Raw genomic sequence first — 12,642 nt, forward strand, 5'->3', positions numbered from 1 at the left:
CGTGACCTAATTCTGCTTCGATTCACATGAATTTATTGGAACTCTCAGATGAGAACATATATAAAAAAAATTTAGCCGTATGAATAAATTAGTAAAATATGTCCATATATTTAAAAACTCCCTGTATGTTCTATCCTATCCTAATAAAATTAGTATAAAACTTAAATGATAATTTATGACTATCAGTTACGCAAGGGGCTTAACAGGTTTTTGTGGTGGCGATAATCATTGCATCGAAGTGTTTGTTATTTGGCTGCATCCACCACTCTCCTATCCTAGTTTGTGTGGCTGCACTCGTATCTAAATTAAGATAAAAAATAGTTAACTTTCTATCCCATCAATATGAACTCATATGGATTGAGGTGGTTTTAATTGCATCAAACAAGCCTCAAAGGACACGTACAGTTTGGCTTAGTTTTAGGGCCTCTTTGGAGAGCTCTAACTTTTAAAAAATAGATCTAGATCATCTGACCCACTATAGAGTAGCTCCATCATGGACCTGGGTTTCATCCTACGTATTTGGTATAGCTCCAGTTCTGAGTTATCTCCCTCTATCTCACTGTCACAGTGTCACCTGAGCCCATGCGTCCGCTCTTCATCCCCTCTTTCCTCCCCTTCCTAGTTCAAAGCATAGCACACTAGAGCTCACGGTCGATGGCGAGATGATGACTGCAACACACGAAGCGGGCGCGCGTGGCCGGTGGCGGGGCGACAAGCCATGGCGTGCGCGGCCAGAGCTTCCGGTGGAGCCTGCCGAGCGCCACCAGCCACAGTGGGGACGGGGGTGCACCGACACTAGTGGAGATGGCCGCGGTTAGCGGCAGGAGCGGCGACGAGATGAAGCCGGGAGCGGCGGCTCACGCGCGACGTATGTGGTTGACATGGGGAAACAAGAGGAGAAGGAAAGAACATACTTTTTTGTAATTAGTGGCATGGTGGGTAATCTTCTCCAATTCCATGAATCTGGTGGTTTTTCAGAGCATCTCTTGAAGTGCTTCATGAAATAAGGAGATCGGGGGTATATTTATGGATTTTTTGTGGAGCCGCTAAATTGTGGATCTACGTGGGTGTGGAAGTGTTTGGCTTCAAAAAGTGGGATCTGAAAATGTTTTTCATGAATCTAGAGCTGCTGGAGCTAGAGCCTTTTGATCAACCCAAACCCAACAAGTTGAAGTCATTTTTTTCCCGAAATTGTTACTACTGCCGCTTGCTGATCTCAATGATGCGGTGGCAGTGCAATCTGGGATCTTCCCCTGGGGACTGGTAGGCCGTAGGCCAATGTACCGGCCTGACGAAACTGCAAACGCGGAACGGGGGAAAAAACACGGGTACTTTAGTGACAGATTATTGCGAATGCGAAGCATGCTCTGTTTCGGTGTGCAATGAGATTACAGGATAGGATAGTGGTCAATGGTGACCCCATGCTCTGTTTTGGTGTGCTCTGTTCTGTGCATGAATCAGTACAACGTGGCCCGTCGCAATTCTGCAGATTGTTTGTTTATCCTTTGAAAAATCACGTCTAACTTTCGTTGATCATTACGTGTACGAGGAGCTGTGATAGCTGCGATGACTTGTCACCCATTACGCAGGCTCATCGGCACAGGTTAGTTCATGGTTGTGTACTACTACTACAGTTTGTAGTACAACCTGCACCAGTGCAAAGTACACATACAGACTGTGTTGGATTGCATCGACCAGATATATGTGTGTCGGTTATGTGTGCATGGTGGCCTCACATGCTCGTCGTGTAGAGAAAAGTCCGCCTCAGCAGGACATGGTTATTCTCAGTTCAGGTGCCGGCAAAAGTCCACCACGGCAGGAGTACTCAACAAAGAAGCTAGCTTTGGACTTGTCCATGTGCTAGCCAGCACATCCGGGCAAAAGTCCACCGCAGCAGAGAATTAGCCACCACCACCAACTCCTACATGCGCCTGTTATCATGTCGACACCACATGTACCTGCCAAGAAAGCTAGCTACACCCATTTGCAAAGAGCTAGTGCTAGTAGTGAGACGGGAAGGAAATGGAGAGCGCAACAGCGGATCCACACTTCGTGCTGGTTCCATGGCAAGGAAGCATCAGCCACATCATCCCGATGACCGACATCGGCCGCCTCCTCGCCTCCCACGGCGCGGCGGTCACCATCATCACGACGCCCGCCAACGCCCCACTCGTCCAGAGCCGCGTGGAAGACCTCGCGACAACAACACCACTACCACTACCTCCGGGCACGGCGGGGACGATCACGGTCACCACGATCCCGTTCCCAGCGGCGGAGGCCGGCCTGCCCGAGGGCTGCGAGAGGATGGACCTCCTCCGGTCCCCCGCCGACGTGCCGCGCTTCTTCGCCGCCAACAGACAGTTTGGCGAGGCGGTGGCGCGTCACTGCCGCAGCGAGGCGATGCCGCGCCGGCCCAGCTGCGTCGTCGCCGGGATGTGCCACACGTGGACGCTCGGCATGGCGCGCGAGCTCGGCGTGCCGTGCTACATCTTCCACGGTTTCGGCGCGTTCGCTCTGCTCTGCATCGAGTACCTCTACAAGCACAGGCCGCACGAGGCCGTCTCGTCGGCGGACGAGCTCGTCAACATCCCGGTCCTGCCGGCGTTCGACTGCAGGCTCTCGCGTGCGCAGCTGCCGACGCATTTTGCGCCGTCGACGACCATGGGTGGTGGGAGGATGCAGGAGATACGGGAGTTCGACGTGGCCGTGGACGGCGTGGTCGTGAACAGCTTCCAGGAGCTTGAGCACGGCTCCTGCGAGCTTCTCGGGGCGGCGACCGGCAAAACCGTCGTCGCTGTTGGCCCCGTCTCACTCTGCCGCTCACCTACTCTTGATCCACAGGCCATGACAGACGATGCGAGGCAGGTCATGGAGTGGCTGGACACCAAGGAGACGAAGTCCGTGGTGTACGTCAGCTTTGGCAGCGCCGGGTGCATGCCACCGGCGCAGCTGATGCAGCTGGGCATGGCACTAGCATCGTGCTCTTGGCCTGTCGTGTGGGTGGTCAAGGGCACCGACGACGTGAAGAAGTGGCTACTTGAGAGCTTCAACGACGACAGCAAGTGCTTGGTAGTGCGAGGCTGGGCTCCCCAGGTCCCCATCCTGGCTCACCACGCCGTCGGCGGCTTCCTCACGCACTGCGGGTGGGGCTCGACTCTGGAGGCCATTGCCGCCGGTATGCCCATGGCGACTTGGCCGCTTTTTGCTGAGCAGTTTCTCAACGAGAGGCTCATCGTGGATGTGCTTGGTGTTGGGGTATCCGTAGGCGTGACAAAACCAACAGAAAACGTCCTCACTGCTGGTACAACCAACGGTAGCAAAGCCGATGTCGAGGCGGAGGTCGGTATGGAGCAAGTGGCGAAGGCCTTGGAGAGGCTGATGTATCAGGGTGACGTAGGGGAGCAGAGGAGGAGGAAGGCTCAGGAGCTCAAGGCAAAGGCAAATGGAGCATTGGAGAAGGGTGGGTCATCTTACATGAATTTGGAGAAGCTAATCCAATGTGCTTCATGATAGAATAATTAACTTGTGACATTTAATTATGCTTTGCTGAATAAAATAGCCGGCATCCAACCTTGTACTATGTACAAATCACCAAATTTGTTTGATGTCTTTGAGATTATATGAACAAGGTTAGATCGTTTATTATGTATGTTTGTGTTTGAAGACTTAATTGAAATTGAAGGTAGTGAAGGAATTGAGATGTGATGGAGTCGAAACACTATTTAACCTACCGTGTGATCCATTGAATACCGAAGAAACCACTGAACTGTTTTGTCACAATAACAAAATTCTTTATTTCCGATGCCATACAAAGCAATAGGAAGGAACGGCAAAGTTACTCCAAGAATATAAGGGTCATACATTTCTATTGTTTCTTAAGGCTAGAACGAGGTCATACATTCCTACGTCCAAGACTATTCAAGACGAAAAAAACAGTTTTAAAAGTTAAGGAGAGTAAAAATCGAGCTTTGTAAATGGAGGATTGGATAGATGGACATATGGCCCGAGGCCCGTGGGCACGAACCACGGCCTGGCAGTTTAGCCCGACTCAGGCATGACACGGCCCGATAGCCGTTGTGCACGTGCTGGCCTGCCCTGCTGGGCGGGCCTTGCTTGGGCTGCTCCTTGGGCACGGTGTGTTTGCGTGGCCCGGCAAGAGTAGATGTCGGCCCGACAAGGCCCGCTATAACAATATACACGCCACCATCTCTCTCAAAACCTAGCACAACTCTCGATCTCCCATACCGCACTCGCACCCGCACCCGCTCCCTCTGACTCTCACATTGACTTGTGCGTTTCTCTCCTCGCTCCTCGGCGCGCAGCTATGTCAACCGAGCAGGCACGATGCCACGACCCCATCAGCCTCGCACGGCGAGGTGACGCGGCACCCAGTCACGCTCGGGGCACGGCGGCACGACCCCCTTGGGCTCCCATAGGCATGTTGACGTGGGCCTCCAGAGCACTACAGGCTTACCAGGCCATGGGCCGGGCCGGGCCGACACGACCCAAGGCTTAAAGGCCCGTGTTCGTGCCTAAGGGGTAGCTTGTGGGCATGACCTGCTAACTAGGCGTGTCATGCCAGCCCGACACCTCACGGACCATGCCTTAGCGGGGCCTTGCCATGCGGGGCGGTCTGCTTGGCCATATATAATTCGACCATAGCGAAAGTTGAGGGGTCAATAAAAACTTTTTTTCCATAAAACAATGCTGGTCAACGAGGAGAGAAGATAGAGACGGGCCTCATTGCCTCCATGGCCCATGGGCTTAATTAATGTCCTTTCTTTTTTCTATCAAGGGCCAAGGAGCCCACCTGTTCATGTTTCTTGACGACCCGGCGTCCATCAGACGTCGTCCAAATTGCCGTCTCTTTAATTTTCTTGTTGTCTTCATTTCTCTCTATATAAGGCTGAAGCCCATTGGTTCAGTGAATAGCAGTCTGCTCTGCAATCCGTACAAGATCATTTGTGCTGGACTCGGCAGCTTCCGTCAGTAACTTCAATTTCGACCAATTGGAGCTATAATGAAATTTACCATATAATTAGCTGATGATGAAGCCATTGCGGACATTTGTCAAAGGATACGTATGGAGATGGTGAAGCAGCAACAACTCTCTAACTTGTTAGCCTTCCAAGGACGCAAAATTCTCCTCCTGCTACCCAGACAACACGGGAAAGAGCATCACCCACATAATAAGAATGTTTCCTTCTGGAGGTTTGCCTTATATACAGTAGTTTATAACTGACGTAGCCTAAAGCTGACCAAACGCACAGGTAAAAGTCGCGGTTAGAATACGCGAAACTACGACTAGCTTGCACAGTTGCACCAATGAATAGGCAAATCCACACGGCATCACACGGATGGAACCAAATGCTGACTTTTATTGGACCGCGCCAGCTCTTGGGAATATAACGAAATGACTAATGTTACTGAAGCATCCAAATGGCATCATAGATGAAGACATATTTAGTTAAGTGCATAGAATTGTCCGTAAGTTTTGGAATTCTTACTTCCTCGTCTTTTTTTAGAAAGGCCGGCAAGGGATTCGCCGAATTTATATTAGTATCATAACATTATTCATTTGATTGTGACCAGTGTATGTTTAATTTGTCTGGACTCAAACTGGAATATAAAAACATGAGAAAGTATGCCATCGCTGCCATTCACCTCCCCACTCCACTGTTCACTATACATATACACATAGAAGCCTAACTCCTTGCACTGTGCTCGCTCAGGGACGACACATACATGGAGTTGGCGATGGGGGCACTGGCGAGTACCATATTCAAGCTGGGTGGTCTGCTCGTTGGCGAGTACAATCTTCAAAAAGGGGTGAAGGGTGAGATCCTCTTCCTCAAATCTGAGCTTGAGAGCTTGCAGGGTGCCCTTGAGAAGGTCTCCGATACACCGGCAGACCAGCTCGACATTCAAGACAATATTTGGGCCAAGGATTTGAGGGAGCTGTCTTATTATATCGACGACAGTATCGATCGATTCATGCTACACAGCAAGGGCACTGAATCGGCTGAGCTGCATGGCCTCAAAGACTTCATTGATAGGAGCATTGGTTTATTCAGAAAGGCTATGTTTCATCGCAACATTTCTGCCAAGATCAGAGACATCAAGAGCCGTGTCACAGAGGTGTCCAAGCGGCGTGATAGGTACAGGATCAACAGTTATGTTGTTAATAAGCCTGTCTCGGTTGATCCTCGTTTATTTGCTCGGTATGAGAAGGCGACGGACCTTGTTGGAATTGATGGGGCAAGAGAGGAGTTAATTCAGATCCTGATGGCAAAAAATGAGGTGTCCGACAAAGGGCAAAATAAGATTGTTTCCATTGTCGGATTTGGTGGTCTGGGAAAGACAACCCTTGCTAATGCGGTGTATGAAAGACTTAAAGCAAAATTTGATTGCTCAGCTTTTGTTTCAGTGTCACAAACACCTTGCGTAGAGAAATTATTCAACGACATGCTTTATCAAGTTACTAGGGAAAAGAATCCAAGCACCAATGTTATTCAAGCTCTTATTAAAGACATAAGAGAATTCCTTGAGAAGAAGAGGTACGAATAGAACATCCCGATCAGTTTATAGCCATGTGATTATTTGTTTGTAGAAAAATTTGCATCATAACACTGAAAGAACACAACTTCGGCCAAATATCACCCTGAAAGTTCCATTTTAGTAATGTTCAAATTTCTCCCCCACGTTTTGATTAGCTATAACAGCCATGCACTGACTAACGTCACCATAAATCATGAAAAACAATGCCAATATGAAATGATCACTTGTGTTCCTACTAAATGTCATATTAGAGCGATTCAATCTCCTTCATGTAGTTAATGAACTAGAAATGGAGATTCTTGTTTCCTCAAATGGAAATTCTAAACCTTTTAATACACTAGCCATCTTGAATCACTATCAATCTTTAATAGTCTCCCTGGTTAGCTTCACTTGGATACATTAAACTAGAACTTTCGACCTTGCTTTACTTTGCTAGTAACATGGCTTTCGTATGTAACCATGTGTGCAGGTACTTTATAGTAATTGATGACATATGGGACATCTCATTCTGGGAAATGATTAGATGTGCTTTGCCTGATAATAATTTTGGAAACAAAATCATTACAACTACACGTATCCTCAGTGTTGCTAATCAAGCCGGTGGTGCTTATAAGCTGAAACCCCTTTCTCTAAATAACTCGCGAAGATTACTATTTCAAAGAGTTTTTGGTAATGAGAACTACAATAGTGAAAACACAGAAAAATGTCCGGTTCAACAGCTAGCCGAAGTATCTGATAAAGTACTAAAGAAATGTGCTGGTGTACCATTAGCTATTATTACAATGGCTAGTCTGCTGGCTTATAAAGCAAGAAATGAAATGGAGTGGTATGAGGTCTACAATTCTGTTGGTACAAGTCTGGAAAGCAATTTAGATGTGAAGAATATGAGAAAGATTCTATCATTTAGCTATTTTCATATGCCATCGCATCTAAGGACATGCTTATTGTATTTAAGTATGTTTCCAGAAGATCATAAGATTAGTAAAAATCGTTTGATATGGATGTGGATAGCAGAAGGCTTTATCCAATCTGAGACACAAGGGGAGAGCTTATTTGAACTTGGGGAGAGGTACTTCGATGAGCTCATAGATAGAAGTATGATCCAACCCATACATGATCGGTACACTGGCATGATAAAAAAATGCCGGGTACATGATATGGTGCTTGATCTTATCCGCTCCTTATCGAGTCAAGAAAACTTTCTGATCATACATGATCTGGATTGCACATCTCAATCAAATATGATACGGAGGCTGTCCCTTCAAAATGGCAAGGAAAGTCATGCTATGACTCAGTCTACTATGAGACTGGAACAAGTAAGGTCAGTTATTGTATTTCCATCAGCTGTTAATATAATGCCAGCCCTTGGGAGCTTCCGAGTTTTACGTGTACTGAACTTAGAAGGTTGTGATCTTTCGCAAGGTTATAGCCTTAAGGACATAAGAAATTTGTTTCACTTGAGGTACCTGGGACTAAATTACACAGGTATTGCTCAGCTCCCTAAAGAAATAGGAAACATGCAATTTCTACAAACACTGGGCATAGCAAGGAATAAAATTGCTAGCTTGCCATCAACGGTTGTTCAGCTAAGAAATCTGATGTGCCTATACATTGACCACTCTACAAGAGTGCCAAACGGGATTGGGAAACTAACATGCCTCCAAGAGATGCTAATAATAAGAATTGACAACTCTAACATTGATATTATAGAAGAGTTGGGCCAGCTAACAAAATTAAGGGTGCTATCTATTTTCTTGAACGAATGGAGCGACAAGCTAGCTGGATGCCTATGCAAGCTGCAAAAGATCCAGAGGCTATATATCAGGTCTGACTTTAATCAACGCAACATCGGTGGATTGGATGCCTGGGTCGCCACTCGTCATCTCTGTACATTGGGCATAGGACAGAGCTGTTGGTTCTCAACGCTGCCCTCTTGGATGAATCCGGGGTTTCTTCCACACCTATCCGCTGTGTCCATTGCTGTAAGGGAGTTACCACAAGACGATCTCGATATCCTTGGGAGGTTCGAAGGTCTCCGCTACCTCAATTTGGAGGTGGACCATGAGAACCTCGGAATCCATGGCACATTTGTCTTTGGCTCTGGTTTCTTCCCAGAGCTAGTACGCTGCGAGTTGGGGTTTGTAGGGCCTGTGGTATTTCAGCAAGGAGCTATGCCAAGGCTCACAAGTCTACGGTTCAGCCCTTTCTCTGTGCGGGTAGAGAGAGAAATTGATGGCCGCAGTGATTGCTTGGACTTGTGCCTAGGGAACCTGCCATTGCTACAGGAGGTCGTCGTTAACCTTCGATCTGAAGGCGACAGCGAGGAGGAGGTGGAAGAAGTGAAGGCGACACTGAGGCATGCAGCTGAAATGCATCCCAATAATCCTACACTTCGAATCCGATGAAGTTGGTACGTTGATGGATGATGGCAGGAAAGGTGAAAGTTGTAACCTCTTGTTTCTATGCTCTCCCTATCTTATAATCTTTATTCACCTGTTTTCATCATGAAGAAACGAATCTCTGTTTCTGTTGCAGGTTCAGGTTAGCGATGGCCAATGGACACAACAGGCCAAACTCAGCCTGGGAGTCAGCATATCTGGATAATTTTACCTATACGTTTTCTCAGTAGTCATGTTATTTACTCATGGCAATGGAAATGTCAGAGGTCAAGATAGAAGAGTTGGGCCAGCTAACAGAATTGAGGGTGCTATCTATTTTCTTGAGCGAATGGAGCGACAAGCTGGCCGGAGGATTCCTATGCAAGCTGGCCAACTCTCACACCTTATAATATTTATTCCCCTGTTTTCATCATGAAGAAAAAAAATCTCTGTTTCTGTCACAGGTTCAGGTTCATGGCTAATGAACACAATAGGCCAAACTTGCCCTGTGACTCTGCATATATGGATGATTCTACCTATACGTTTTATTAGTAGTCATGTTATTTACTCATCGCAATGGAAATGTCAGAGGTCAGGATACATGAGGAGGAAAATTTGCAGCTGTGATGGTAACTGGGTTTTTTGTTTTAAATTGTTGCGTTGTCAAAGAATTAGTGAAATCTCATTCTCACTTGTACATCGGCTTTTGGCGAGTCCTCTTCGTTAAGATGGTTATGATTATGTGTTTTTTGCATGACAAAATTGTCTTGATTGTGTAGTCAATTTCAGAAAACACATATATGAGTCTTTGCACAAATATACCCTTGATCATTTCTGAGTATGAAATGGAATTTACTATTCAAAATTGACAAGTGGTCCTCAACTCTAAGTGTTCTTCTCAACCTACAAGTGGTCTCTCTCATCTCCAAGTGGTGCTCAAAGTTCATATCCTCACTAGTGTCATCAAGTGATGTTCCATGTTCCTTTAAGGCAATTGATGACAGAGGGGGAGAGAGTTGTCAAAGGTATCAAGAATCATTGACAAAGGGGAAGAATGGAAGCAATAACAAAGGGGGAGAGAAGAAAAGATGCAAGATTGAATATTAGAAGGGGATCAAATTTCATGAACAAGTGAAGCACACGAGTAAGGGAAAAAGCTCATGGACTTTGTTTGCTTTATGCATTTAGTTGTGCATAACATATGATTGCTTGCATTGCAAAGTTTAAATTCATTAATATGCTTGTGTGGTGTTTGTTAGACCATAGGCATGATGACTTGATCTCTAGATGTAGATATTTGAATCCTTTTGTAGTCTAACATGGTTGTTAAGCATGTTGTATTTCAAGTGCTATCTATCATTTCAAGTGGCAAGCATGCCAAGTTGTCAGGTGGTATCTTGCAAACCATGGTGCTAAGGAGGTTTTCAAAGTGATAAAGATTTTTCTTAGATGAGATTGCATTTTGGGACACATTTTGCAAACCATTGCTAAAGGTGTTGATTGTCCTATGTGGCACATTTTGAAAATGCTAACATAGTGCAAAATGCTAACTCCCATTTGCTTAGTTGAGATTGCCATTGGGTGAGATTGGAGTTGGCCTAGCGCATTTGCTTTGAGAGTTAGTGCCAGTGTTTCGTGGACCGACCAGTAAATTTATTACCGCGTTGCTCTAGAAAGCCGGTGGTAGCACTTGAGACACAAGGAATTATACTAGTTCGGGATGGAGCCCTATGTCAAGCGGTCCTGTGATGGTGCCCTCAGCCGGGCTCGTGCGCACGGCGGTGAGGGCGGCTCGTATTCTCCCCGCGCACCGGCGAGGCTGCAATGGAGCTCCTTCCCGCACGACGGTGGGATTCTACCCGCGCGACGACGGTAGTGACGCGCGGCAGAGAGTCCGGGTAGGTCCTCCCCTCCTTCATCCTTACTCTAGGGTTAGGGTTAGGGTTTCGGGTTGGGGTTCGATCCTTTTCTTCAAATGGAATCCCCTCCTTCTACTCTTCTACTCGGTTTTCTACCCCGATGAGCTAGATCTACGCCTAGTTAGGCTCTGATACCATTGATAGATACATAACAAGATCACTAGCCATAGATCTAGCATATATACTGACTTCTGATTGAATAGTAAACCCAAGAACATTCTAGTGCGAGAAACATAGAGAGAGGGGGGGTTGTGGAGGTGCAAACCATCGACCGCTTTTGTAGAAGACGAGCTTGCCATGGGGAGCATGTCGGTGGCGCGGTGAGGTCCGGCAGTGAAGTCGCAGAAGCAGTGGTGGCGGGGCAGAGGCGGCGGTGACCGATGGCGGTCTTCTCGTCGCTGGCAACGCCCCCTCACTAGATCAGCTTAGGGTTTTGGGACTGTAGGTCGGGCGTCTGGCGGTGTTGGCGTAAAAATGTGGCGATGCAACCAACACACAGCAAGCCAGACGATCTAAACACAATAAGATTGGAGATTTGCTTGGCTTCAACACAGGACCAGTCGATCCTGAAAATACCAAAGGAGTGCGAGTCAATTTGACCTGCAATTGACAAGGAGAGAAAACTTATCAGTAATTTAGGGTGAAACATACCGGTTTTGCCCAGACAGTTCCAAGTATGCTGCTTCGAGAGCAGCCAAACAGGGGAATCGACTAAATAGCCGATATGAGAAGAAATCGACTGTTAAGAACTGTGATGCTCGTGGGTCATTATTGGTTTATGATAACAAGTACAATACACCCAGATATAAGTAATATAAAGAAACATCATCAGCTAGATGGATATAACCAGTGTAAAGCATTGAGCCAATAAGTTTAACAAGAAAAGATATAACATGCGAGCAAATCAACTATCTAGTACAAATGAATCTATAAACATTCTAGATCTAATCTGTTACCATCAACAGTGAGGTTTGATCGGATTGATGTAGCTATGATAATGATAACAAACTAAAACCAAAGAATCTATAAAACCATCTATATTTCGACAAGTTCATGAAAAACATGCTATATGTGTGAAAGCACAGACGAATTGGCTAAAATAGCCGATGCATACATAGCAAACAAACAGAGTACATATCTCGATCATGAACAAAACCACTAATCAATGATCTCTAATCCAAAGTCTTACCAGTGAGGTTCGACCGGATCGATGCAGCTATGGTAGTGTCAATAGATTAGATCTCATTAACTAGTGAGTTTATCCAAGATTAAAACATGTCTTTAGATGCATACTATGTTTGATTGGAATAAAAATAAAATAGCCGATCTAGCAGAATTAAGCCATCAATTATGAGATTCAAAGTGTGACCAGACTAGAAGACAACCAATTGTGATGATATGATGCCTATCTATCTCTATCTCAATAAGGTGATTTGTTATAATTAATGGAACATTAATTATAACAAGATCGATAACTGGTGAATCAACCAAAAACAGCAAGGAAAATCTTACTAATCTTAGCAGATTCGATAACTGGTGATATTGTGTTAAACAACAAGTTATTTAACACAAGATCGATAACTTTGATCTATATTATGATTCGTAAGAGATCAATCAGCTGATGCAGCCTTATAAATAATGATACAGATCGATAACTAACTTATATTATACTCGTAAAAGATCAATCGACTGATGCAGCTTTACAGGTATGATACAAGTTATGACGGTACTCACAGACAAGCCGGAGGTCGATCAGTCGATGCAACCCTGCTTGTTGAAGAACTCGT

General features: G+C 45.9%; 2 protein-coding genes across 2 annotated transcripts; both read left to right on the top strand.

Annotated features, from left to right (window-relative positions):
- Window positions 1-1,979: 1,979 nt before the first annotated feature.
- On the top strand, window positions 1,980-3,551 carry LOC136483059 (UDP-glycosyltransferase 73C7-like). Its single transcript, XM_066480175.1, has one exon. It carries the CDS (start codon window positions 2,023-2,025, stop codon window positions 3,508-3,510), a length of 1,488 nt encoding a protein of 495 aa, XP_066336272.1. The 5' UTR covers window positions 1,980-2,022; the 3' UTR covers window positions 3,511-3,551.
- A 2,194-nt stretch (window positions 3,552-5,745) lies between these two features.
- On the top strand, window positions 5,746-8,963 carry LOC136481060 (disease resistance protein RGA5-like). Its single transcript, XM_066478442.1, has 3 exons — window positions 5,746-6,557; window positions 7,028-7,879; window positions 8,108-8,963. Exons 1-3 carry the CDS (start codon window positions 5,746-5,748, stop codon window positions 8,961-8,963), a joined length of 2,520 nt encoding a protein of 839 aa, XP_066334539.1.
- The last annotated feature ends 3,679 nt before the right edge of the window (window positions 8,964-12,642 follow it).

The sequence above is a fragment of the Miscanthus floridulus genome, chromosome 9 (genome assembly GCF_019320115.1).
Source record: "Miscanthus floridulus cultivar M001 chromosome 9, ASM1932011v1, whole genome shotgun sequence".
NCBI lineage: Eukaryota > Viridiplantae > Streptophyta > Magnoliopsida > Poales > Poaceae > Miscanthus > Miscanthus floridulus.

Bases quoted from the DNA above. Each gene is read 5' to 3' on its own strand.
- LOC136481060 (XM_066478442.1), top strand. From the start codon at position 5,746: ATGGAGTTGGCGATGGGGGCACTGGCGAGTACCATATTCAAGCTGGGT. The intron at 6,558-7,027 runs GTACGAATAGAA...CCATGTGTGCAG, and splicing joins GAATTCCTTGAGAAGAAGAG to GTACTTTATAGTAATTGATG. The intron at 7,880-8,107 runs GTCAGTTATTGT...GGGCATAGCAAG, and splicing joins ATGAGACTGGAACAAGTAAG to GAATAAAATTGCTAGCTTGC.
- LOC136483059 (XM_066480175.1), top strand. From the start codon at position 2,023: ATGGAGAGCGCAACAGCGGATCCACACTTCGTGCTGGTTCCATGGCAA.